The 27,754-nt window shown below is 34.2% G+C and overlaps 1 protein-coding gene across 1 annotated transcript; it reads left to right on the top strand.

Annotated features, from left to right (window-relative positions):
* The first annotated feature begins 1,411 nt into the window (after positions 1–1,411).
* Positions 1,412–19,947, top strand: LOC128984217 (uncharacterized). Its single transcript, XM_054403516.1, has 3 exons — positions 1,412–1,536; positions 13,842–14,511; positions 19,801–19,947. Exons 1-3 carry the CDS (start codon positions 1,412–1,414, stop codon positions 19,945–19,947), a joined length of 942 nt encoding a protein of 313 aa, XP_054259491.1.
* Positions 19,948–27,754: the final 7,807 nt, after the last annotated feature.

Here is a 27,754-nt window from a genome sequence, read left to right as displayed (position 1 = left end):
TTAGTTAACTGCCATATTGAAAATATCAGACTTTAAAGGAAGAGAAAGGTATTCATATTTTTGTATGTCATAAGATAATAGTGTAAATTAATGTAAATTGTATAACTCAATTTCCTTAAACAAGATTCTTGATTTAAGAAATTAAATTAGTTGAGTTGGTTGCAACCAAATTTTTATCTACTCTTCAAATATTTCACCTTCCTTGGTTGGTCTTTTTTTCCTTGGTTTGATTTTCAGAAAGTGTAACAGTCCTCAAGAAAGCTCTACTATCATGAGGAAATCAAAGATTTATTGACAAGTATGGGGCATGTTGCTGCTGGATCAAGTAAAAAAATCCAAAACATTGATGGGGCTGAAAATGATCAAGAAGTTGATGACTTGTTGGCAATTTTTTCATTGAAACTATGGCTGAAATGAATTCCATAGATCAACAAATAGCCAATGAAGAATATGAAAAGAAAATGGTAAGTTTTAGCGAATTTCCCTATAGGGAAGTAGCTATTACCGTAGGTGGCACGGTAAGACTTAGACCCGGGACCGATTTACTTTTTCATTTTGATGTCCCCAGAGGCCAAAAACACCATTCGTTCAAATTTATATGTATAATATATACGTCCGTGAACGCGATAACTTGAGTAATTTTTGTCCGATATTGATGAAATTTGGTTTAAAGGTGTAAAGCGGTACAAACTTGAATGAGTTCGCGAACCAGCATGATCGGACCATGGTAACGGGGCTTTACGGGGGGTTTTATGGGGTAAAAATTGGGTTTTCCCACTTTTCACCCTCAAAACACAAAATTTCCCAATTTCTCTTTACACCTTTTTAAAGAGCTTAAAAAACAAATAATTTAGTATATAAAAGTATTTTTGTTCGATTATTGGTAACGGAAAAAATTTTAAAAAATTGTAAATTTTAAATTCCCATGTCATTATTATGGAGAATATTGTCAAATGTTGCAATTTGCTTGTTTATAGATATTTGATCAAACTTGGCAAATTTATTAATTTTATACTAAGCTATCAATATCTTACTAAAAACCCACATTATTAGTTTCCTTGTAGCAGCAAACCTAGGTACTCGTTACACCTAATGTTATTTCAATATATTTAATTTAAAATCAATTCAGACAAATAGAAATTCGCTTAGTCGGCAGGTTTGCTGCGCGCGAGGGTATTTATTATAACATGCGCTATATTGTTTCGAATCTTATTTATCAACTAATAATTTAAGTAGAAGGAAATTTAGCGAGGCGTGACTGTTTTTTCATAAAATGATATAACCAATAGTCATATTTTTTTCAGTTTCATTCCACAAAAGCTATGCTTTAAGGACCAGAGAATTTACACCATAATGTTTTTGTTAAAAAATATGTCCGTATTAATTTACTACAGCATTTGCTTCCCAAACTATGGGTCGCGACCTACTGCTAAGACCCAGGGACAGACCATACATCAAAAAATCTTTATCAGGACTCGTAATCGGCCAATACTGGAACGGTCTGCTGAACATCAGAATAGTAGTCCCACCGAGCAGGTGAGAAGGACAGGCTATGCATTAAAATATTTTCAGTATATTCACTTTTATATCAGTATATTCACGATTGACTTGTATTAGCTTTTAATTAGGAATATAAAATACCAAGGGTTTGGTAATTTCATAAATAATTTTAATAATAAGTAAATGATTTTGGGACTTTGGATTAATAATACACCCAGTAAATTGTTCTCTAAGCACACAATTTCCAAAATGAAAGAGGTGCTTCTTGCAACAGCGAAGTTGTGCGCACCTCGGATGTTATGAGAACTTTTGTAAATACAACCATTTCCCAGAAAGGTATTTTTCTCAAAATAAATGTTTAGGTAGATGTATATTTATGAATATTGTATCTACCCAGAATAGTTATTGAGGCTTTGTCTAAAATTAAAGTATGTTTTGGCTGTCGCGGCAGTGGGCAATGCTAATGGTCTTGGTGTTAGAGTTTTCCTACGCTTCAAGATTCAAATTCATCAGTATGCAAACAGCCGTAGTAGCCTCCACTTCGTACGTTTTCATATTTCGTATGTTCGTCGTCATGTCACAAGCATTTTTGCCATAGTTTTAAATGATATATTGGAAAGAGTAGATAATACCAGAAACAACCTTCAAAAAGAGGGTTTGGGCATTCTTTCTGCTGGTAAAAAATTACAATTCGTTAAAACTTCCTTAAAGAGCAAAAGAGACTCACTTGAAGAGCACGAAAAGAACCTATTAGCTCTTTGTAATATGGACATTGTCAAATATCAACTCAATAGAGCACGGAGGCGATTTGCGGATGAAAATGAGGACTCAGAAGACGAAGCAGTAACACATGTAAGAAATACATTTAGAACTCGAAAACCTTAAATATTTCAAAGAATATTATGCTTACAATAACAATAATGATTGAAAAGTTCTTTCCTGATCTTGGAAATTGTCATAAGAATCTTTTTAACTATTCCCATTACAGGATGTTCTAGAGAAAGATGAATTCCCGCTCTAAACAGAATAATAAGTGCAATGAGATCTTTTATGGGAGAGGGAAAACTGAACAGCCTAATTGTGTTATACACTGCATGTGACGTGACCTCCAAAGTGGACTTTAACAGTGTTATTGACAAATTTACTCCAACGAGAACGCAGGAAAAATGCAATGTTTAATGAAGATTATGCCTAGAAAGAACACAGATATCGTGATCAATGGTCAAGACGATGTACCAAATATAATATGAGAACATCGTGTAACTATTTATAAATAAATATATAAATATTTTATGATTATAATGACAAACAACTTTGTGGTGAGTGGGTGATCCGTGATGTTTTTAACACTTGGCAAAACGAAGAAAGTCTTCCTGAAGAAGAAAAACTTGCATTAAATGAAATTAATTCTTCACAGTACCTGCAAATATTGCCACGATTTTTACTTACAAAGCAAAAAGTAACTGTGATTTATACTTGATTAGTAACTGCAATCGAATGTGATGTTACTGCTACGAACATTGGATCATCATTGAGGCCACCTGTTTTTAGCATTGGATGGAAAAAATGACTTAACGAGATTGGATGAGTATTAAACAAACTTCTTAAAAGTGTCATGAGCTTTCACGTAATTTATGTTTTTCGACAATGATAATGTACCCAAAAATAGTGTTAGTGATCTTAAAATATTATACAATTTTTGCTATTTTTGTAAGTCATATAAAATTATAAAAATATTTGATTTTATGGTGTCTTCAACAATACCAGTAAGAGTGCATTTGTTTAAGACTGTTAAAAATTAAACATTTAAATATCGCAACACTATGCACAGCTAAATAATTCTCATTTGATCCATGTTAGAAAAGTAAAATTGAAAGAACTTGTTCTCAATAAAATATTTGAACCGAGAGGGCAGCTGTCCAAATGAGAAAGACATGTATTTCAGAATCTGACATCTCTTTTACTTCAGGGAATCTTTCTTCTTAGTGTTTTTATGTTTTATTTTATGCCCATTATATCTCAAACTGGACTACTATTTCTATTAATGAACGGCTTTTAAGCAACCAGTCAATAATGTCTTTGCATATCATTTAAAACCATTAAGTATCTACGATTATATTGAAAAACTGTTACTTGTAATTGAATTAAGATGAATTTGTTGTTCTAACGGGGGTCTGAATAACCTTAACATACATACTAAATTGCATTATAATCGAAAAAAATGCAAATTTACAAATGTTGATGTAAAAAAAAAATAAACAATGGCGAATATCTGGTTAACGGAGCAATTTTGGGAAAAATTTGATTCTTGATTTTCTCTTTATAAAACCCGTAGAACCATTTCCCAGAGTTTAGCTGTTTACTTACGGGACACCCTGTATGCATATATACAGGGTGGAACGAAGTTAGTGTTAAAAAATGTTATCTGTTAAACTACTAAGTATTGGTGACAAAATGGCACCAATTTAAGTTTCCATACCCTCACAGGTAGGGAATAACGGACAATTTAAGATTTTTTCAAAATATTTGTATTTGCTTACATAAATTGGCCATAAGTGCACTAAATATTGTTTTTATTCCAAATTCATTGTCATTTTGAGAATCCTTGTTCAATTTCCAATATTAATAGAACAAATTCGTTGAGATGAAACATCTGCATAAGCCCTTATTTGGCAATGGAAGTTTGAATTTGTGATTTTTTAGAAAAAAGTAATGACCTTTTCCAAAGTTTTTCTATACTACACTGGACTCTAGAGAGTGTCAAATATTACTAAAAACTTCGGCAGTTAATAACCTTTAAAATGACGTATAAACATCTACTGTTCGTTTGATTTGTCGTTCTCAAATTTAAGAGTTTCTTTTGAAAAACACGGAATGGCCAAAATCGCCTCCCTTTAAAATAACATGTATTTGCTTAAATAATATGGCAATAGCTACAATAACAATTATATTTGAATAGGGTTTATTGTAATTTTTAGAATCCTTGTGAGATTTATTATAAGAATATTAAAGATCTATTAGGATTGACATCCATATAAACGTAGGTTTTGTGAAAACATGTTTAACTTTTATTTAATTTAATTTTTTGAATACAATGAATATTGTTTAAACCCACACATGGCACATTTAACTTAAGATTATTTTCTAAAGATAAGCAAATACTTCCAATGAAGTAACCTCTAAAATTATGTAGATACTACAATTTACAATGTTGTCAATTTAATTACCGAAAACCCAAAATTAACCTAAGTAAATTATAGCAATTAGATTGTAGTGCTTAGACACATGCTAATGAAAATCAGCCAAGTGATATATTTCTTTACTAAAATAATTGTTAAAACCTCAGAAATACGTAGTTTAACTTATTTACACAAAAAATAAAAGTTAATTCTAAAACACACAGTATTCGAAACTTAAATAACTGTTCCTTACTTACTTAACGTTTTAATAGTTGCCTTATATTTGATACCAACTACTTGTGTTTTTTTTTTCAAAATCTTCTTTATTTTCCCTGATATACAGCCAATTTTCTTTGCAAGTGGCACCAACAGTAACATTAAACTACAACGTTCCTCTGACTAGAACATCTGCATTCATTATCCAGTTTTAAATTTCCTTATTATCTTCCGCTAAAGATAAGGAGTCCAAGTACTCCACATAGCCACACAAAACAAGTCCAGTGGAATAGAGGTCTGGCGACCTGGCATGCCAGCAAATCACACCATAAGACCCATCTTTATCATTGTTATCATTGTTCAAGTTGTGTATTTTGCATTAATTCAATCTCGCACATCGGTTGAGTGTACCATAGAACTAACACCGTAAACGATATTTAAGTTATGCCAGTTAAAAAGAAAAAAACCCTAAATGAAGATACATCACAAAACCTAGGTTCATGAGGTTTTAATCCGAACAATTCCTCAATATATTAGGGATTTTACAAGGATTCTGAAAATTGCAATATTACCCATTTAAACATGATTTTTAAAGCAGCTGCTGCCATATCATTGAATCCAATACATATTTTTTGCAGGAAATTAAACATTAGCCATTCCGTGTTTTTAAAGAAAACTCTTAAATTTGAGAACGACAAATCAAACGAACAGTAGATGTTTATACATCATTTTAAAGGTTATTAACTGCCGAAGTTTTTAGTAATAATGGACACTCTCTAGAGTCCAGTGTAGTATAGAAAAACTTTGGAAAAGGTTATTATTTTTTTCTAAAAAATCACAAATTCAAACTTCCATTGCCAAATAAGGGCTTATACAGAAGTTTCATCTCAACGAATTTGTACTATTAATATTGGAAATTTAACAAGGATTCTAAAAATGACAATGAATTTGGAATAAAAACAATGTTTAGTGCACTTAAAGCCATTTTATGTAAGCAAATACAAATATTTTGAAAAAATCTTAAATTGTCCGTTATTCCCTACCTGTGAGGGTATGGAAACTTAAATTGGTGCCATTTTGTCACCAATACTTAGTAGTTTAACAGATAACAATTTTTAACACTAACTTCGTTCCACCCTGTATATCCGTTAACTCAATTGCTCAATATTTGTTTGTTTTTCACTAAATTTGTAATGAACGTGTAGGGATCTATCCTAATTTTCAATAATTAAAAATGCCTAATATTAAAACGCTAATAGCTCTGGCGGAGGTGATATTTTGAGAGCTGATAAGCAGGGTTAACTATATCATAATACAGTATACTTGAATTTTTATGTCAACCTTGATATGCATTATACAATATTAAATTACTGAAAAACTCTTTGCAAGAATGTGCACAATATTTTTTACCCTCAAAGTAGTTTAAACAAACTGACTCAGCCTTACATAGGTTGATTTCAAATTTAAAAGTTGAAATTATACATGGACTTGTGCTGATGAACCTAATAAACAAAGAATAAGTTCTGGATTGTTATTCTTATATACTGTGAAACAAGGATATGTACGAGTATTATGAGCTAGCTATATCAATCGAAATAATCTGAAAGGAGAGATAAGAAGTTTGAATACTGCAAGGGGTTCCCTAGAAAGGCTAAAGTTTCAATCAAAGACCTCATAGGAATGCCGCAAACGATATCCTCTTTATTATACAATAAGAGAGCTCAGTGAAATCCCCTTGAGCCGCAGTGGTGGATTACCAACTTTTGTAACTTCTCTTATTGCTGTTTGGTGAGCGTTTTACCTCCAAGATGTCCATTCAATATGTTGCCTTAAAAGTACCATATTGTATGTAATTAATAGTGCATTAATTAAGTTGGCCATCTAACCTATTATTTTCTAAATTTTTCACCAGTATTTTCTAAATATTGACTTTAAAAAATTCAAGTTTCTAAAGTCAAAACATGTACAACCCAACAAGAGACTTAATCAAATTAAAAAGTCACATTTGTCTTTACAATAGAAAATCTATTATCTAAAAAAATGGATAGTATTGTATGAATTGGTATATTGTTGTGGAGTAGGTTTACGTTTTGTGTACATTTACGACTCAATGAGAGTTGCGGACCATTTTTTGGGGAGAATACAAGTCTTGATGAATTGAAAAAGTCGTGTTTTAAATACATGGGAGAGTGGGGAGGAATGGGACGTCAGCTGTTTTGAGATTCCTTGCAGACATTTTTTTCTATTTATGGAACATGATTGTAAAAAATAAAATGAGAAAACAATTTTTTACACAGGCAAAGTTAGGGCCACATGACCCTTTCTTACACTTAAACTGTAAAGTATGTTAACCTGTATCTAAACCTGTATTGTATGTACGTTTGCTGGTTATACATGGTTCACATGGTTACATGGTTTGTATGGCCTGGTTCATTTCCATTTGCTTACATGTGCAGTTGAGTGTTGCAATAGAAAACGTTAGTTTTCAATATTAAAAAGTAAAGTTTGTCAATGATTTTTTTCAGGGAAGTTGCAAAAAATGTACACAATAACAGGGGAAAAATGTGTGAATCTACATAATTCTCTGCATATTATGCAATATAAAAGTGCTAACATACCAATTTTTTTTTTTTTTTTTAGTTATGAACATTAATTGTAATTATGTGCTTGCAGGAGTCCCATTCATGTTAAATATTTCCCTAATTTGGTTTTTATGCATTTAATTGTGGGATCATGCATCTGAGCAGTAATACGCATCCAATTGTTGTATTTTATACATTAAAGCTATTTTCAACTTAATATGATTTAACTTGGACTTATTGCCGTTTATCACCCGATAAAAAAGGCAGTATTGAATGAACTGTCAAGCATACCAACTAAATGCAGCCTGTTTATCATACAGGAAAATTAAGAAAACTACCCTAATTTCCAAGATGTTTCACGGGCCTAATTAAGTTTAGAAAAAAAACCAAATACATTTTCCTCAAATTGTAATATATACGAGTAGGTGTAACTAGAAAAATCTTTAAATTAGCAATATTGGCCATTTTAAAGCCCGTGGATATTTTTTTCCCTAATTGTTTACTACTTTAGAATCACAGTTTGAACAATAAATGCTAAAACTTACTATATTAAAAAAAAGTTTCATTTGCCTCGTGTGTGTGTGTGTGTGTGTGTGTTAATCCAATATGCGTCGATCTGTTTTAGTAAAGGGTTATTATTAGTAAGCCTAACTGTAACCTAATGATTTTTGCAATCTATTCAGCTAGAATATTTGAGTTAGTAGCCCAGTAAGGCCAACTGTGGAAATATAGTTTCTTTCTCAAATAATTTATTTTTTTATTTTATCAATTTTCTGGATGACCCTTTCTTTCCCAACGTGTACTATAGTATACAATAAGTTTTTAAACGTTTTTTTCAGGTCTGGGCTAGGTCACAGATTATACTCACATATGGTTAGCTTCAGCTATTAATTTTGAACAAGACAGTTTCATGTTTCCCCTAACAAGGAATAGATTTTATGCAATCTGGTGAAATTTTCACATTGCGAAAAATAATACCAGAACTCCCGGGTCAAACAAACTATTTAAAGTTCGTCCCCTAATCAACCATATGGTTGAAGTAAGCCGAACCTTACCAGCCGATGAACATCAGTCAATTGATGAGCATATGATCCCTTTTAAACGGACATCCCAATTCAAGTTGTACGTGAAGAAAAAAAAAATGGGGTTATAAGGGTTTTATGCGATGTGGGTCAGGGGGTTTGATGCATAATTTTGCTATCTACACAGGAAGGGACACATGTGAAGATTACCAAATCGGCTTTTCAGGAGACATTGTACTGCACCTCTGTGAAGACCTTCCACACAACCAAAACCATAAGGTATATTACAGACAATTGGTTTACCTCACTTCCCTTGTTCACAATTTTAAAAGATAAAGGAATCTGGGGGACAGGAGTCATTCGACCTGACAGTGCCCCTTCTTGACAAAGAGGCTTTAGAGGAACGTGGACGGGGTGCATACGACTCGGCAGTTGATGTGAAAAGCATCCTCCTTGCAATAACATGGCTTGACAATAAGCCATTACAATTACAATAATGACATCAAACGTTGATGTAGAACCAATAGCAATATGCCAAAGATGGTCAAAAACAGATTTAGCCGGAATAGATGTACCACGCCCAGCACATGTCCAAGTATACAATACCTCAATGGGGGGGTGTACCTTTTTGGTATGCTTATAGCGCTCTACCGGATGGATATAAGGGGCAAAAGAGGCTATATGCGCATTGTGTACTGGTGTGAGAATGTCGCCGTAGTTGCCAACTAAATGAACTGAGCAGTCTAAGAGAGTAGGAAGACCAAATCGAATTCCGCCTAAAACAAAAAAAAGGGCCGAAGAGGCTACTACCACTAGAAGAACTGAGGTATGATAATGTTGGGCATTGGCCAGAGATGTCTGACAACAGGGCAAGATGTTCCAAGTGCTCAAATACATGTATGCCGTACAAAAGACAATAAGTGTTTCTTAGAGTTTCACAATGCTGAGTGTGTCCTGTGGGACTAGCCTACTTTTGAAATGCTTTTGAACATGCACATTGGTGTTTGTGAGTGTTCTTTTATTAAAATTTTAAAACAAATTTATGGGGTTTTGTTGTTTGTATGCCACCCTAATATTAGAAAACAGTTTTATTCAATTTCAAATAACAAATACAATATTTTTTTATCATAGTATACTATGGGAAATACTTGCAAATTGACAAAAATATTAAACTGTTGACTAAAATGCACAGTGGGAATAAGGAAGTATTTTGTTAATTATTATAAATTTTACAACGTTCTTACAATGACCATAGTAACTTATAACAATAATCAACAGAAAAAAGATTGCAATCTTTTTGTAAAATTTAGTGAAATGAGTTCTTTCGGCCTAAACTTAACAATCATAAAAAAAATTATACCCCAAAATAGGCTATATATTTTTTTCTAAAAAAAAGAATTGGGAAAGAAAGGGTTAAACAAATCTATTAAAAGTAGTTTGGTTTCAGCTAACTGAGCATGATTTCAACGAGTTTGGAAAAAGAAAACATACAGAAAACATAACATCCGAAAAAATCAAAACAGCTGTTAAATTAATATTGAACGATGACCATACAATCCGTGCTGCAGCAAGAGATTTCGGCAATTCTTAATCTTTCCTATACCATTGTATCTAAATATCAAAACAGCATTATTCAAAATACAATAGTTTGTCAGTATTTACAGCTGATCAAGAGGAAATGCTACGCTCATCTATACCGTACCTATACAGGGTGACAAAAAAGTCTGGAAACGGCTTAATATATTTTTAAATAAATTTGTTAGAAAATTCAAACCTTTCACATTAACTTACATGTATAAAAGTTACTTTTTGCAAGCATTACCATTTTTTCACCTTCACCAGAGAACGGCCCATGAGGAGTAGGTAAGGTACGTAATCTTTAATGTAAGCATAGGTTGATATGCACATAATTTTAAAGGTCTGGTCAAGTGGAGTTCATTGCCGGAAACTGCGTATCAAAAGGTTCATCCGTTACAAAATGGCGGCAGTCCAAAGTTCTTGCGGAAAATACCTGCACAGGCCTTACTCGTATTAAACATTAGCTTGAGAGCTGAAATTGTATTTTAAGGTCAAATAGCTCAAAGAAAAAGTGTATTCAATCTTCAAAACAAATTTAACCGGTTTTCAGATTTCCCGGCTAATGTTGACTATGATTATTTACCAATACTAAGGCCTGTGCAGGTATATTTCACAATAACTTTGGACTACCGCCATTGTGTAACGGATGAACCTTTTTGATGCGATTTCCGGCCATGAACTCCACTTGACCCGACCTTTAGGCTTGTCGCACACTACGGCAGACCAGCTCAGGCAGATCAGGTCAGACCGCTCAGGTCCGGCAGTTTTCCCACACACTACGTCCGGTCAGTCCGCTCAGCTCAGGCGTTTTTTGAGCGCCAACCTAGTAGTCGACAGACAGCGGCATTGGCTGCATGTATGCTTTGTGTCTTCTTGTTCAGTGCGATGCGATTGTGCGATGGGTTCTAGTAGTAGTGATGAAGAAACTGCTATAGTAGCATTAGCACTTGCTGCGGAAGAGGACGAGAAGGCCCAAAAAAACAGGAGAAAAAGGAGGACACTTTGGGTGCACAGTATTAATGTCGCACGGGATAGTGAGGGAGAGTATCATACTCTTTTCCCAAGATTAAAAAACGACAACGCAAGATTCTTTAGATATTTTCGTATGAGTTACGAAAAGTTTTTGGAGCTGCTACATATTATTGAACCTGAAATAAAAAGATGTGATACACGTTTTAGAAGAAGCATATCACCAGAGGAGCGATTGGCGGTTACCTTAAGGTAAGATTAGTAACAAGTATTATAACAATTATTTTTAAAGTCAATTCCTACACATGTCAAGAAAAGCAAAATCCTTTTTAGTACTCAAGCTTCATAAAACGCAAATCAAATTAATAAAACACAGGTTGCTGCGATTTTTTAAGTTTTCATAATTTTGGGACCAAGATAAATGTAATCTTCGTATTGGAAAGTATATATATACAAGAGATAATTTATAAAACACAGGTTGTTGCGATATATTTTTAATTTTCTCAATGTTGAGACTTAGATAAATGTTATCTCCGTCCCAAGGAACACCTAGAAAAAAAGTTTCATAAAAATTGACCATTAAAAGCAATTAAAATTTATAAAACACAGGTTGCTGCATTATTTCGAATTTTTCCAATGATTGGACCAACATAAATGTAATCACCGTATTGAATGAATAACAACCCACATTAATGAATAACTTTATTTTTAACTACATTGAAAATCATGGTTTATTACAAGTTACATAAATGTACTAAAAAAATTACATCAAGTTATATAAATATCTCTTGATGAGAGATATGATAATGGGGAAAACAGAAAGTGTCACATATCATTATAATATATGATTAGTTCACTTTAACATAGTTGTTACATTTTTCTGTAAGTAATTGAAGAAAAGTCTGTGTTGAAGTTCCCTTGGTTAATTGAGGATACATTTCGAGACGTGAGAACCAGAGGGTTCCATCTGCAATTTTTGTTATTTTTCATTTTTTTGCATTAATATACTCTTAAAGCATATTTCTATAATTATTTAATATTTCCAAAACGAAACTCTGAATAGTTTATGATTTATGAGCAGGGAAATATAGTTCCATCTGCAAAAGTTGGCAAACCTGAGAACCAGAGAGTTCTATCTGCAACATCAGCTGAGAAAGAGTTGTTGTTGTCACTATTGAGGTTATGTTTTCTTACTGTTGTATTGTGTATCTTATGAGCAACCTAAATGGATGATTATGCAATAAATAAGTTGATTGACGACATATCTGATGGTAGTATATCATCAGAAAATAATGATAGTGGCGAAGAATACCTACCGATACCAAATGATGACGACAGTGAAGATGAATTCATTCCTTTTCCAAAACGGCGAAAACTTTGTACAAGGTAAGAGTATTGTTATAATTAAAGAGTTTTGTTAGGTTCATGTGCGTTTGATTGGCATTGTATAACTTAATATAAACATTACATTATTAAATTATCAATCTGTATATTTCATACTAAGCATAGATTGGGCCTAGGTCTTTTGCATACCGTATTTATTGGTTAGCCCACCTACAATGTTTACACTGTAGCCTAGAATAACTTGTGATCAAATTAACTCTAACGAACATGTAAAATATAATTTATTTGCTTAGCCGTGTAGTCTACTGGGACTAAAAAATAAATAGATTTGGATTTTATATGATTTTATATGATTGGATAATATATGATTAGTTCACTTTAACATTGTTGTTACATTTTTCTGTAAGTAATTGAAGAAAAGTCTGTGTTGAAGTTCCCTTGGTTAATTGAGGATACATTATTTGGCTGATGGGGCATCTGGGTCTGCAAGTTTGATCCATGAGCAACATTATATTGGTCTGTATTTATGTCCATCGTGCGATTGTACATTGAACTTGTAGATTGAGGGGTACCATGGCTCGGGACTAATGTTAGACTAATGTTAGTACTAATGTAAGACACGGGAATAATGTTGAATCTCTCCGGGGGTCTGCTCTCCAGTTAGTGATGGTAACATTGGTGAGGGGGTTGTGCGTAAGGACGAGGATGTCGTTCGTGTGCCAGTAGACCATGGAATATGTTCGGCTTGAATGAGATTTTTCATTTCATATTCTGACAATAAGGACGATATTTTAGATTTTATTTCAACTTGCAAAAAAGGTGTAAATGTTCTTACGGTATCTTCGGCAGATTTAAAGAATGATGTAAGATAATCTGAAGTTGTGTTTGTAGAGTGTTTTTTTTTTTTTTGGAAAATAATTCTCTAGTACACCGGCCACTTGACTGGTACTCGTTGGTTCTTGGTTTTTTTCCGAACCACACGGGAACTGGATGCATGTCTCTTTGGTGGATTTAGTGTCGAAGATTGCTCGGTTTCTGAGACATCAGACAAGTGTTCCGCTGTTTTTTCCGCGTCATAGTCTCCTACTTCAGTTTCATTATCGTCTGCATACTCTATATTACTAATCTGCGGTCGTTTATCAGACATGTGGTCATTAAGGAAAGACATTTGGTCTTCATACTTCCAGGGTTTGATGTTTTTGTTTGCCTGCCCGCTCTTTGTTTTCTTTTTCGCTAATGCTTTCCTATAACTATCCCTAAGGTTGTTCCACCTTTTCTTTATTAGTGCACCTAAAAATAAAACAAATCATTATTGTTATGGAAGTCCAAATTCGATAAGTTAGTAACCACCCGTGTTACTTGTAGTTCTGGTCTGCCCTAAATGTCAATTTTAAAAATTTACCATCTATAATATTACTTATATATGATTTTAAAAATACGTTCTATTGCAGGTTCCTTGGACACGCTGGCACGTACAGGTCTGTAGCATTCAGTTACAGAATGGGCGAGTCAACAGTTGCTAACATTGTACACAGCACTTGCAGAGTAATTTGGGAAAAGCTGTCACCGGTGGTTATGCCCAAGCCTGACAAAAACAAGTGGGAGAAGATTAGTGAAACATTTAATGAAACATGGCAATATCCAAATGCCATTGGAGCTATCGACGGAAAACATGTCGTCATTGAGAAACCAGGTAATAGTGGATCAATGTTTTTTAATTACAAAAAAGGATTCAGCATAGTATTGCTGGCTTTGGTCGATGCCAATTGCAATTTTATTACTGTGGACGTTGGCACTTATGGTAAAAATAGTGATGGTGGAATCTTCAAAGAGTCTCAAATAGGAAAATCTCTCCATAATGGTCTTCTTGACTTGCCTCCAGCTAAAGCCCTGGGTGGCTCAAGCATTGTACTTCCCCATGTCATGCTTGCCGATGAGGCGTTTCCCCTGCACATGAATATCATGCGGCCGTTCCCTGGCCCACAACTGATCAATAACACAGAGAACAAGGTATACAATTACAGGCATAGTCGTGGTAGACGCGTGGTGGAGAGTGGTTTTGGAATATTGGCAAAAAAGTTCAGAGTGTACTCCCAGAAACTCCAAGTAAAACCTGATCACGTAGATATCATAGTTCTAGCAACAACATGTCTTCACAATTTTTTACGAGGTGACGAGGCAAATCTATAGAGGCCTGGTGAACTGGAACTTAATGAAGAGTTCCACGGATTGCGACCACTAAGAAGGACAGGGGGAAACGCATCTTTAGAAGCATTTGAAATCAGGGATGGGTTTAAGAGATACTTCAACTCTGTGCAAGGCAAAGTGTCGTGGCAGGACGATATGATCAACAAAGGCAGGAAGAACGTGTAAAGACACAGAGCAACTACGACGTGCGAACAGAGCAACATGAAGGAAATGTAAACACAGAGAGTAATTGCAAAATTATTATAAGAATATAAAAATTGTAAATTTGTACAGATATATCTTAATAAATTGTGCTGATTGTTCTACTATTGTTTTAATGGTTTCACTCAATATACAAAAAAAATTTTGTTATCAAACCCAATTTAATAGTATGTGATATAATAATATTTTTATTATATAAAATTATCTACATTATTTAAAGATAAGAGTGAAAATGCCAATGCCACAAACAAAATGTTTCTATCTATTTTGGGTTTTAAAAGTAATGAATAGTTTCATTACTTAATTAATACACTGTATTATGTACTCTTGGGATAAGCCTTAATGCATCGTGATTTAAGAACGAGAACTTAATAAGTAAGCAACTTAAACAAGTACAGTATAATAAATAGTACTACATTTTAATAATAATACTACACGAGACCAGCTGTTCTGAGATAGCTGGTCATTCACCTCTGACAATCTATTTTGACGCAGTGCAGAGAATGTGTCAATGTGTGAGGTTATGTTCGTGTTCTTTTGTGATGTTTGTCTCTGTTGTAAAGTTGCCAACTGGTACAAACTACTGTTTATATATATGTACAAACTACTGTATGGTAACACATATTACTTACAATCTTCATTCAGATTTGTAGATATTTCCTCCCACGCGGAATCCTTCATCACTATATTGTAGTAGTCTTTGTGCGACAAGTCGTACAACATACCATAGCCCTGTACTGCAGTAATTAATCTTTCATCAAAACTCATCTTGAACTACTGCTTGAACTAATCACAGAACTGTGTACCGCACGAGCTATTGCACAACACTGGTTCACTGGCCGCGGGCCGGCGTCTCGCTCCGGCAAAAATCGCTTGCTGACCGAAAAGTGCCGGAGACGGTCTGACCGGACTGAACTGAGCGGTCTGACCTGACGTAGTGTGCGGCTCTACATTTGAATACATGGCTTACGAATTTTGCCGGAACGGTCTGACCTGATCTGCCTGAGCTGGTCTGCCGTAGTGTGCGACAAGCCTTAAAATGATGTGCATATCAACGTATGCTTACATTAAAGATTATGTACCTACTCCTCATGGGCCGTCACCTGGTTAAACCGCACGACAGATTGTAATGAAACTTTTAGGCATTATTAAGCATTATTCAAGGATGGTTTGTGTGAAGTTTGGTGCAGATCCGTCAAAAGGGCTACGCCCCAGTGGCTCTGGCGATTCCCATGTTAACCTTATGAGAACTCATATTTTTAATTGAAATTAATAAAGAATCTTAACAGCTGGTTCAACTTAACGATTTGATTCTGTGATGTATTACTATTGCTTTTAATGGGATGAAGTGACAAGTAAGAGAGGTTCATCGGGGATTGTAACCTGTGTGTTTCTGTATGCTTCATTTTGTGACCAAGGTGGTCAAAGAAAATAAATCTTTTCCGACGGTTGTGCCGGACAAAATAAAGTTTTGATTTTGCCAGAAATGATGTTGTACTGTGTAAAAAACAGCACCAACATTACTAATATTAGCTTGAGATTTTTTGAGCCCTACCACGGGCAAAGTGAAGGAGATGCTGCTCATAGCAACATAGGCCGAGCTGTAGAAGTAGCTGATTTTTGTGCCAAGTCAATTGACAACAATCTTTGCTTTGGCCCGGAGGAAGCAACCTTAGACTGTCATTGACTTAACAAGCCAGGACTTCTTAGATTTCATAAAGTATTCCCAAGACATGAGAATACTAAAAGTCAGAAATGATGATGATGGATGTTCTGTCAACTGGACCAACATGTACGAACTAAGAGTAACAAAAAGTGGGCCATCCAAAATATTTTACAAGACTAGTCACAACTAAAAAGAGTACAAGAGTATCTCTCTCCAGAGAACCAAGCATGTTTCTAAACTAAACGCAAAAGACTTACCCATCTCTAGGCTGGCTGTGATTGGTAAAAACTAACAACTTATGTACTGCGTTGTTTTTTAAGTTTCACTGTAATCTCTAGTAAAATACGTAAACTAGAGAAAAATCTTTCATATCAAACATTCATATAAACACTTTTCAAGGAAAATACAATCAGATTCTCTTGGTAACAAAAAAGTAATGTTTTAAGACCTTAAAACTGAAACGGTTAATTTTTGTTAGTATTAAGTCTAGTTCTCACAAAAATATAGTGATATTTGTAGATTAATGAACACATTCATCGTAGTTTAAAATGACAAAAATTCATACAAGAAACGCGTTTGGACATATTATTTTAGATTTTTAATGGGAATTTCTTTTTCAGATCTCGTTTACTACTAATATCACAATACTTCTACATTTATAAGCCCCGAGGTGTTTATCACCCCACTTGGTTATAAGGGGTATATTTTACATCGGTAAAAAGGGCTTATATTGAGAAAAGATGATTTTGTTATAATACATTATGACAAATAGCACAGCAATTCTTACTTACGAATTTTGGTCGGAATACTGTAAGTATTGACGGAACTCATAGTGTAATCAATTACATTTTCCAGCTTTATACATTGGTAACACTGAATGAAACTAGAGAAGGTGTTCCTTGTGCTTTTATGTCTGATAATCAGGGGGTGAATAATCAATTTAATTATTTTTTCAATAAATCAAAAGTGTGGCTGGTTTGAGTATTCATTTTAACTATTATACCCACCCTTAACCAACGTTCACTTAAACACAAACTATGTTCTGGCACGATTTTCGTTCTAAATTCAATTTTATTTTTTCCAAACTGACTCAGGTCAAACTATAGCTAAGGCTAACAACCCAATGTTTTTAAATACACTATCTATGGATTGAAATCAAACCTGACTCTAATAAACTTACTGTTACTGGTACAACGGATTTCACAAGTCCGTATGCGATTTTTGAGAAAATATAAATAAATGCTTGACAAAGTACAGCATGTCCGATTTCATGTTGTATAAAAGCAAATAATTTTTCGAATACTATTTCAAAGCACTTAAAGTTCAGCAATCTATAAGTATAATCTAAAATAAGATGCAAAATGATAATTTAATGATAAATATGTGTAACAATACCACTATTCATACTACTTTGGTATGACTAAACATAAAAGTTTGAATAGTCCAAATCAATAGATGACCAGAATGTAAACTTGTTCACAGCCCAGTACGGTGGTTACTTCTCCACACCACTCGCAACGTGTGGTGTCCGTTAATTTGCATGCTAATGTTGTTTGGACGTTGTTTGAAGCACTGCATTGACAGTTTTGTTGGATCCAATGAATAACGCATACCCTGCTTCTGTACCTTTGTTTAGATTTAAAAGAAAACTGTGCAATAGCTGTGGCATCACAAGTACGCTACACAAAATCATTTTTTACTTTAGTACATTTTAATTTCATGCTGTTTACAAACAAGATTTTTAGTACTGTTTGTTTTGATTAATCAATAAAGTGTGCAAACCTTGTTTTATTTTTTAGCACGAATTACAATATTCGAAATGTGTGACTCAGCTCTATCGCAATCAGCCGACTAATACAAGATGTTACATAATTACGAAAAACAGTAATGCCTATGGGGCGGATTCGAATATGTAAGAAATGTACATCCAGGTATACATATACCTTATTTCACAGTTATAATACGGAATAAAGGTAATTAACGTTAAAAGAGTGAAATGTCCATAATTTGAAATAATAGTTGTGTAAGTTTTATGAAGATGTGAAATTGTTTGCTTATAAAATTTCTTATACTGAGAAAGGAGTTTTTATCGTTTAAGACGTGAACATCAGGATTTGAAATTTCTGTCTCCATCTCAGTAGAAAATAATCATCGTGATTTTACCTGCGTTTCGGTATTGTATAGTTTAGATTTATTGCTTTGGCCGGTATCCTATACAAAGTATGAAGTTGGGCAGGTTGATAAAGACATATAAATACGATACCAATCAGAAAAGGTTGATAATATCATTGTTTGTATTATAAAACACCCGAATAGCACCAAAGTATCTCCATAAACTTTTTTTGCTTTACTGTGCAGTAAGAGAGCTCAGGAAAATCCCAAGAATCGCATTTGGAGGATTGCCCTCTCTGGTGGTTTACCAACTTTTAAAACTTTTCTCGTTGTTCCTAGGTCTGCAGTTTACTTTCTCATCGACGGCAAGCTATTATCACAAATACTTTACGAATACTGATATACCTTGTTTGTTGTACGGTAATGAAAACACATTTAAGGACGATCTCAGTGCAAAACAGCAGTCATTTATATTTTTAAGGAGAATAGCTAAAACTATTGATGATAAAAATGAACCAAGAAGGTTCATTTCCAATAAACAATGCAATAAAACTTTACATAAATTTATCAATTAGATTTTTAAAAGGCTGTATGGTTGGAAAGATTGAAAAGTGTATATTTACTATACAGTCGCCCTTAAGTAGCAGTACCAAGCAGTACCTTTAAGTAACTCTTCTAATCTGTATTATACAAAATATTTCCTAGTTAGAAGGTGGATAGGTGCTTCACTCATTATGAGCATTCACACGAACAATATGGGGTAATATAATCGAATAAACTGAACACATATTACAACAAATTATCGAAATATTAACACAGTCATCTCTGAAAACATAGTAGGGTACATACAACTATGTGTGTCCTACTCCGCGATCCAATATGGGAAATATGTGTATCAAAATCCGGGATCCAACCCCCTCCCATGTAGGCCTACATTGTGCATAGTTGTAGTAGTAAAACAACTAATTAACGATTGATTAAAGAATTAATCAATTAATTCGATAAAGAATTTACTTAAGAGAGGTTCAGTGTTGAAAAATGACGTGGAATTGTGTTTATGTCAAATAATAAAATATTCAGAATTTTCTTGTAAATAAATAGTATTGTACAATACAGTAAATTAGTGTTAGGAATTGCAATTGTTTTATAAATGTTTATATTTACCTAACAAAAATCACGAACGTGTATATAATGGCTTTAAGATAACCCTAATGGTGTGTAAGGCTGAACCTAACAGAGAGAGACAATCTTCTACATCTCCACTCGTCCCTAGGACTTACAAACTTCAAGAGAAGAGGCAGCCTACCATTGAAGCCTTGTATGAAAGGAAATTACAGTTTACGTCAAACTACCCCGAGCAGGGCTGTTAAAATTGATAGCTTGATAGCAGAGATGATATGCTAGCCCAGTTAAAAACCCGGCCAAGTAAAAAGTTTTATACATTGATATTATGATTGATTTAGGGTTTTTCGCGTTGAATTCAATTATGGAGCCTATTTGTTACAAAAACGGCCACAAAAATGCTAAACAAGGAATTTAAAAGTGTGAGTTCCTTACAAAATTCGGCCAGCTCTATTTCAGCCAATCAGAAGGCACGAATGAGTCACGCGACCAGTACCCATGATCACCCGGGACAGGTTTGATTATTGTTTGTGTAGGTGTGTGCTAGTTACCAGCCCTGTGATTATAATATTATTTGAAATTTAATTTATCAAGAATGGAAGTAAATGTTTAAGAAACTCCACCCTACGTTTAAGGTTAGTCTGCTACTGTTTCTTGGGCTAACTGCTCATAGTTTAGGCCAACTTTTAGCAATCACTTTTATTAATGATTAGCAAAAAATAATATTGTCTTTGTTAAAATCTTTATTCGGAATACTGTACTTTTATCTTTAGAAAACTCTGCAATGTGCAAACTGGATGCTAACAGTATGTAACACAATACAACAACTGAAAAATGTATCAGTTAGGCATAGGTGGCCTTTGAAATCGTAATGATAATAATTCAGGTACAGTAAGCATGCAAAACGCATGCCGTTGTATCCAACCTGTGGGCACCAAAGGTCGAAGAAAAACTGCAGTCTGCTTTCTAAGGCGGTTATAAGGGAATTCCACTATGCTTTCTACGCTGTAAAAACGAAGGCGAGCCAAGATGCCCTTCTATTGAAATACTGTTCAGCGTCCAATCGTGTAAGACATCTGCCAAAATCCGGAGAACGGGGTAGGAAAACTATAATCTATCCCAGATAGCACGCTAGCTTATTTACAGCTGTAATTTAAAGCTGTATATTGAGTTGGGGATTACAGTTTGATCAATCAACCTTTAAAACAACTTTAAATAAATTGGAGAGGTCCAGTTGTAGGATGACTGGAATGTTCAAGCTTTTAATCAACTGTGTGCAATGGAATCGTAAAGTAGCCATGCGCGCGCACATTTGTAGGGTTCAACCTTTGGCCACAGGGAGCGCTGCCCTTAGCATCACAAAGTATTTGTATACTATTTAGACGCCATCTTGTTCCCTTTGCGTTGCTCTGCTCTTGCTGCTTGCTCATTGCTCGTTCGAACAGTTATTAAAGTTTCAACTCTGGAACCTTACTTGTTGTGTTACCTGTAACCTAAGTTAAATGAAACTTAGAAACTAACTTAGAAATCTGCTCATGCAATTGAAACGAAATAAATAAATATGCCTAACTTAGCTTAAAGTAGACTCATGGATGATGCAATTCTAACCTGAAATACATTAGGAAATATTAACAAACATTTATTTTGAATTTAACCTACGGTTAAGCTTTAAAACAAGTTTAGTTTATGATCAACTTAAGTAAAAGTTTTAAATGCAGTGTAGATGCATTTTCTTTTTTCACAAACTTACATACATACGTACATACTTACGACCTATAGGCTAAATTACTTAGTAATTTATAAGAACAATTAAACAAAAGATAACAAGTTTTATTAACTTATTGCTTGTAATCAGCGAATCATCAATGGCAGGTGAAGTAGGCCTAACTTACCTATAAGTTAGCCATAATTTTTATTTTCATCGTGGTTAAACGTGGCAAACTTCTGGATAGCCTATTGAGGTTCTAATCTTACTGTTACAGAAGCCCTTGTCTCGAAGTAACTTCAGTTGTCTAGACTTAAGCCCATGAACTAAGAATATGATGATTATGATGACAAATAAAACGCATGAAAAAGCTTTTCCAACCAAATTTAGACTGTTTAACTTCTAGTACTTGACCTAGTTAAACTAACAATTACAATCAACAATTTAAAGAAGTAGGCCTAGTCGATCAAGAGGAAAACTGGGAAAACTGCAACATTTCTTTAATCAACAGATCTCCTATATCGAACCATGTTTTTGATTTAATGGAACAAAGTCTTTCATCTGATGGCTCAGATAGTGAAAGTTCGGACTTAAGTAGCCAAACAGAGGAATTACAAACAAAATTAGCTGGTTGGGCAACTATATTCAACATAAGAAATGTGGCTTTAACGTCTTTTATGTGCATACTTCGCAAACATGAATGTTTTAGTTCTCTTCCATCAGACGCACGAACTGTTGTTAAAACCCCAAGATGTGTAAATGTAAGAGATGTAAGTCCCGGACAGTATTGTCATATTGGAATTTGAAGTCAGTTGATGAAGCTGTTTTCCAGTGTACCTAAAATTATTGAATCTCTCCTATCTGTTGATTTGATGGTTGGCATTGATGGGCTACCATTATTCTACAGTAGCAGTTGTGAGTTTTGGCCAATTTTAGGGTCTATATTCAACATCCCATCGCTGTCATCCACCGTTTTCCCTATATATATATATTATGGCCTGGAGAAACCATTGAATTGTTATGAATATTTTATCTGATTTTGTGAAAGAGGCAGTCGATCTTATAAATAATGGCTTCAGTTATAATGGGAAGATGGTAGCAATCAGAATAAAAGTCATTTGTTGTGATGCCCCTGCATAAAAGGCATTTGTTGTAATGCCCCTGCCAAATATTTAATTTTAGGAATAAAGGGTCACACTGGCTACTCTTCTTGCAAAAGATGTAGGCAAGAGGGATTTTTTTGCACCTTGTATGTCTAGGTGTTATGAGGACAAAGATTTATATTTGGATGTTTGGTTCAGTCCCATTAAAACTACCAAACATGATTATCCCGAGAATATCCTCAAAATTGGTTTCAATGAGGTCCTACATTCTTGCAGAATTTTGCAGACAGCCAAGAGGTCTTGAAGAAGTGAATAGGTGAAAAGCTACCGAGCTTAGGCAATTTTTACTCTATACTGGACCACTTGTACTTCATGAAATTCGGGTCCCTGATTATGAAGAGATATATGAAATAGTATATTTCATTACTAGGACCGAAAGTGGCATTTTCCGGTGCGCGCTCAAGTTTTTGTGTGAGGCGAAGCCGAACACAGGGAACTCCAATTTCACGTGCGAGGCGAAGCCGAGTACGTGAGAGCTATTTTCACGTACGAGGCTAAGCCGAGGACGGGAATAATGGAGCAAGTGCCGGGTAATAACTTTCGGTACGAGTTATGAACGACACTTTTCATCACGACGCAAAAATACACAAACACAGATAAGCAGATCTCAGTAATATTGCAATAATTATTTATCAAACAATTTGTTTAAACATAAAAATAAAATAAAATCTTCTAAAAGTAAACCTTAGTATATTTTCGTTAAATTTTTTTTATATAAAAATAAAATAAAATATTCTAAAGGAAACCTTCGTATATTTCTCAATACTTCCAACATCAAAATAAAAGAATAAAACAACTTTGAACAATACATACAGCTGATCCAAATCATTAAATAAAACCGTAACAAAACACTAGCGCGCGTAGTGAATAAATAGAAAACTAATTGAGAGCGAGGGAAAGTAAATTTAGAGCGAGGGAAAATCAGCTGATCGATTTTCCCTCGCCCTAAATTAGAGCTTGGGAAACAACTACTTTCGTAGATGTCAGCTGTTATCGAAAACAGTTACTTTCGGTGAGGAGTGATGAAAACTTCTTTTCTCTATGTCCATTCTTCTTAGCAAAAGCTTATCAGCCAACCATCAAATGTATGCAAAAGAATTACTTATTAATTTTGTCCAAACCTTTAAATCTCTATATGGACAAAAGTGTATAACACATAATTTTCATGGCCTAACACATATTGCAGATGGTGTGTTAGAGTTTGGTCCTTTGGACAATTGTAGCACTTTTAAGTTCGAAAACCTTGTTGTTTTCTTTAAAGAAATGTGTAAGTAAAGGAAATAGACCACTCCAACAAGTAGTCAAAAGATTAACAGGAATTTATAATTCTTATTTTTTATACTAAAAATAAATCTTATCTAAATATCCCTCATTTTAAGAAACAGCATTATTCTGGACCAGTTTTTGAAGGATGTGATCCAACCCAGCAATACAGCTCAGCCATCTTTCAAAATTTTAAAGTTACAAATTCAATTCCAAACTCAAGATTATAAAAACAAATGTATGATATACGATTAAAAACAAACCTTAAAACACCTAAACTTATAAATTTGTCTCCAGACTTTTTAAAGAGCTTAAAAAACTAATTATTTAGTATATCAAAGTGTTTTTGTACGGTGAATGGTTACGGAGAAAATTCCCATGTTACTCTTGTGGAGAATATTGTAAAATGTTGTAGTTGGCTTGTTTATGGATATATTTTGACCAAACTTGGTGGATTTATTAATTTCATACTAATCTATTGATATTTTAATAAAAAACATACTTTATTAGTTTCCCTGTAGCAGCTAACCTAGGTACTCGTTAAACATAAATGTTAATTTAATAGATTAATTGAAATTCGCTAAGTCGGCAGGTTTGCTACAGCGGGGGTATTTACTTTAGATTAGATTTATCAACATAATCAATAATCATAATTAGGTTTAAACAAACTTGTAAAATTTCATGTCATATTATTCTTTGGGTAGGTGTATGACCATTCTATCGAAGACTACAATGTGTCGCTAAGATTACAATTTTTAAAATAAATTTGAACTCATATAGTACGGATAGACGTAACCGTAACCACAGCGTTGTAAAAAACGTTTTCCAATTATTATTTACCTTATTCCTTCACAACAAATAATTAAAACCAGCTGACTTTTCAATCATTTAAATCAACTAAATAAATCTAAATCATTCAAGATAACATAACTTAGTCTAAATTTATATATTTTTTAAGTGTTTTGTGTGTCTAAAAATTGACATCTTAGTATATATTGTTCAAATTTTTCGTAAATAATTTCATCACCATTCATACCTACTTTGTAATGTCGTTATTTCATTGAAAAGTAGCCTATTAAAGTAGATCATAATTTGTGAAACCACCGTTCACACGATCGTAGGGCGACGACTAGCTAGTCGGGCCCCGCTTCCCAGTCACTACATGTAGTCAGTCAGTCGGTACATGTAGCCTTATGGGAGCGTTCACACGGGACGATGTCGAAGTATAAATCACGCGCGGACTACGATAAAAACAGACACCGTCTTAATCAGACAACAATAAAAGCAGACAACGATGAACCTGGACACATTCAAATGTGTCCAAGATTATAATCAACAACAAGATTATAATCAAAATGTACAAGCGTGTGATGAGCGAATTGAAGGCGGATCTTTTAGAGGAAAAGTCCGTGACCATTACAACAGAAATGTGGACGTCTGTTGCCGAATGTGATTTTATGGCAGTTATAGTTCATTTTAAAACCAACAAAAGTAAAAAAAAAAAATGCTTCACAAATGTCTGGAATGTGTTCCATTCCCTGAAATAAGCCATACGGAACTTCTTAACAAGAAGTTTTCAATGAATGGGGGATATAATCTAAAGTACAATCTAAAGTAGTCGGAGTTGTTCGTGATAACGGACCAGATATTACAGCTGCACTGAATGGTAGTGATTATCAGGCGTACTCCTGTATAGCGCGTACATTGCAGTTAGTCATAAAAGATGGCTGTTTGGACAATAAAACTCAAAACATTCTTTTCAGTTTAAGACCCACAGATCAGGTGATTGATAATATACAACAAAGTGTGAAATTTCTAGGCATGCACATTTATAACCAGCTCAGCTGGGAATCTCACATAGATTATCTCGCGTTGTTGATCTAGTTAGAACACTGATCTCACTTGTTGACAGTAGCTATGTACGAATGTCTTATTTTGCCTTTTTTCTAAGTATTTATCGCTAAGGTTTGATATTTTGGGGGAGCAGTTCAAGAATTCAGGACATTTTACTGATTCAGAAAAATATTGCTGGAATTACATGTAATGAACAGCCTGATACTCATTGTAAACCTCTTTTTTATTAAACTTGAATTCCAAACAAATATTAATTTGTACATACAGTATATGATATCATGGTTTACAGCCTTTCACACTTTATGTAACGAGATCCATAGTCACAATACGAAAAACAATTTTAATATTAAAAGAAGTTTTTTTTCAGATTAAATTTGACTCTAAAACGCCACATAGTGATGTCACAGATAATATATAATAAACTTAGTAAAATCGTTAAATCATATCCAACTCACTCAATGTTTTTTAAAAAAATTGTATAATTGGCTTTTAAAAATCCCTTTCATTCCCTCTCAGAGTTTTTAGAGAAAAAATTCTATTTTGGCTTCCAAGTTTTATGTTTCATGACATTTGACTAGTTATATTCTTGACTGTTACTAATACATGTATAATGTTAATCTATACTATTATAAAAAAGAGGTGGTTGCTGTATGTGTGTATGTGTGTATGTGTGTATGGGAAAAGTAAACTCGAAAAATACTGGTCGGATTGGGCTGAAATTTGGCATGATGATAGCTCACATTCCCGATTAACATATAGGCATATTCTTATTTCAAAAATCCTTTCGGGCTCCGCCCCAGTGGCTCTGGAGTTTCCCATGTTAACCTTATGAGAAATGGAATTATTGAATCTTAACAGCTGTTTCAATTAAACAAGTTGGTTCTGTTCTATGATGTTCAATAGCATTAAAGTTACAAGGATTACCAACGGGGTGCAGCACTATTCGAACTTCAACCTGGAGGCGAGTTAGCGTAGCGAACGAGCTAACCTGAAGGCAAGTGAGCGCAGCGAACTAGCTCCAACCTAAAGGTGAGTGAGCGTAGCGAACGAGCTCCAACCAGGACGTGATTGAGCCATGCGAACGAGATAATCTTGAAAATTAAAAAGTTAAACGGGGCAAAGCCCGCGGGTTACAGCTAGTAGCAAATAAAGATTTCTATTCTATTCTATCCAAGGATAAGCAAAGTAATAAAAAAGCAAGGAAAGTTGTGGGAACCTTCAAACAGTAGGCCAAAACACGAAGGTGCTAAAGAGTATCCAGAGACAACTAGAGCTACCCGAGCATAGACTTATTCAAGAGGAGCCAATGAGATGGAACACAACGTACTATATGCTAGAAAGGCTCGTTGAGAAAAAAGATGCACTAATATTAATATCTGGATGGGCGGGCATCAAGCTTTCGGTAGAACTAACTTCGGATGACTTTAAGACAATGAAAGCGTCTGTTAAGATTCTAGAAATCTTTGAAACTGCAACCAGACTAGTCAGCAAGGAATCTTCTAAAATGTCTGAAGTAAGTTACCATTGGTTAGACTATTTAGGAAATATTAGGGAATATAGTCTAGTTGCCAAAAGGCATTTTTAACCCAACCCTGAAAGTTAGGCCCACCCAATGTTTTCTAGTGTTTTAAATTTCTTCAAGACCCTGAAAAAGATAATGAAAATCTGCAGGGTGCCACTTTGTCACCCTTAAGCAAATTGAAATATTAAACCTGTAAAATATGTAGGTTTCTTTCTTGTTGCAGTCTATTGGTCAAGATGTTTATTTTCCCTTTAATTGATTAGATACTCATATCTTGTATTGATCTAACTATCTGAGATAAGGTAGCTAATAGGCAATAGCTCTACTTAAAATATTGATGTGTACATTTCCTACGTCGTGGTCCTGTTTCCCTCCCTTCCCATAGCATTTAAGTATTGCAGATACATTAATCTAACTGCCACAAACGATTCCATCTATGACAACACACTTTCAAATTCTCACTTTTTGTAGAATTTAATTGCATGTACCGTAACAAATTTTCAGATGATTTGCTGAAAGCTAAAGAAAAGCTAAAGCACGTTGAAAGG

The sequence above is a fragment of the Macrosteles quadrilineatus genome, unplaced genomic scaffold (genome assembly GCF_028750875.1).
Source record: "Macrosteles quadrilineatus isolate MER2022 unplaced genomic scaffold, UCM_ALF_1.0 Scaffold_2__2_contigs__length_208266976, whole genome shotgun sequence".
Classification (NCBI taxonomy): Eukaryota; Metazoa; Arthropoda; class Insecta; order Hemiptera; family Cicadellidae; genus Macrosteles; species Macrosteles quadrilineatus.
This window is presented reverse-complemented; position numbering and strand designations above follow the sequence as displayed.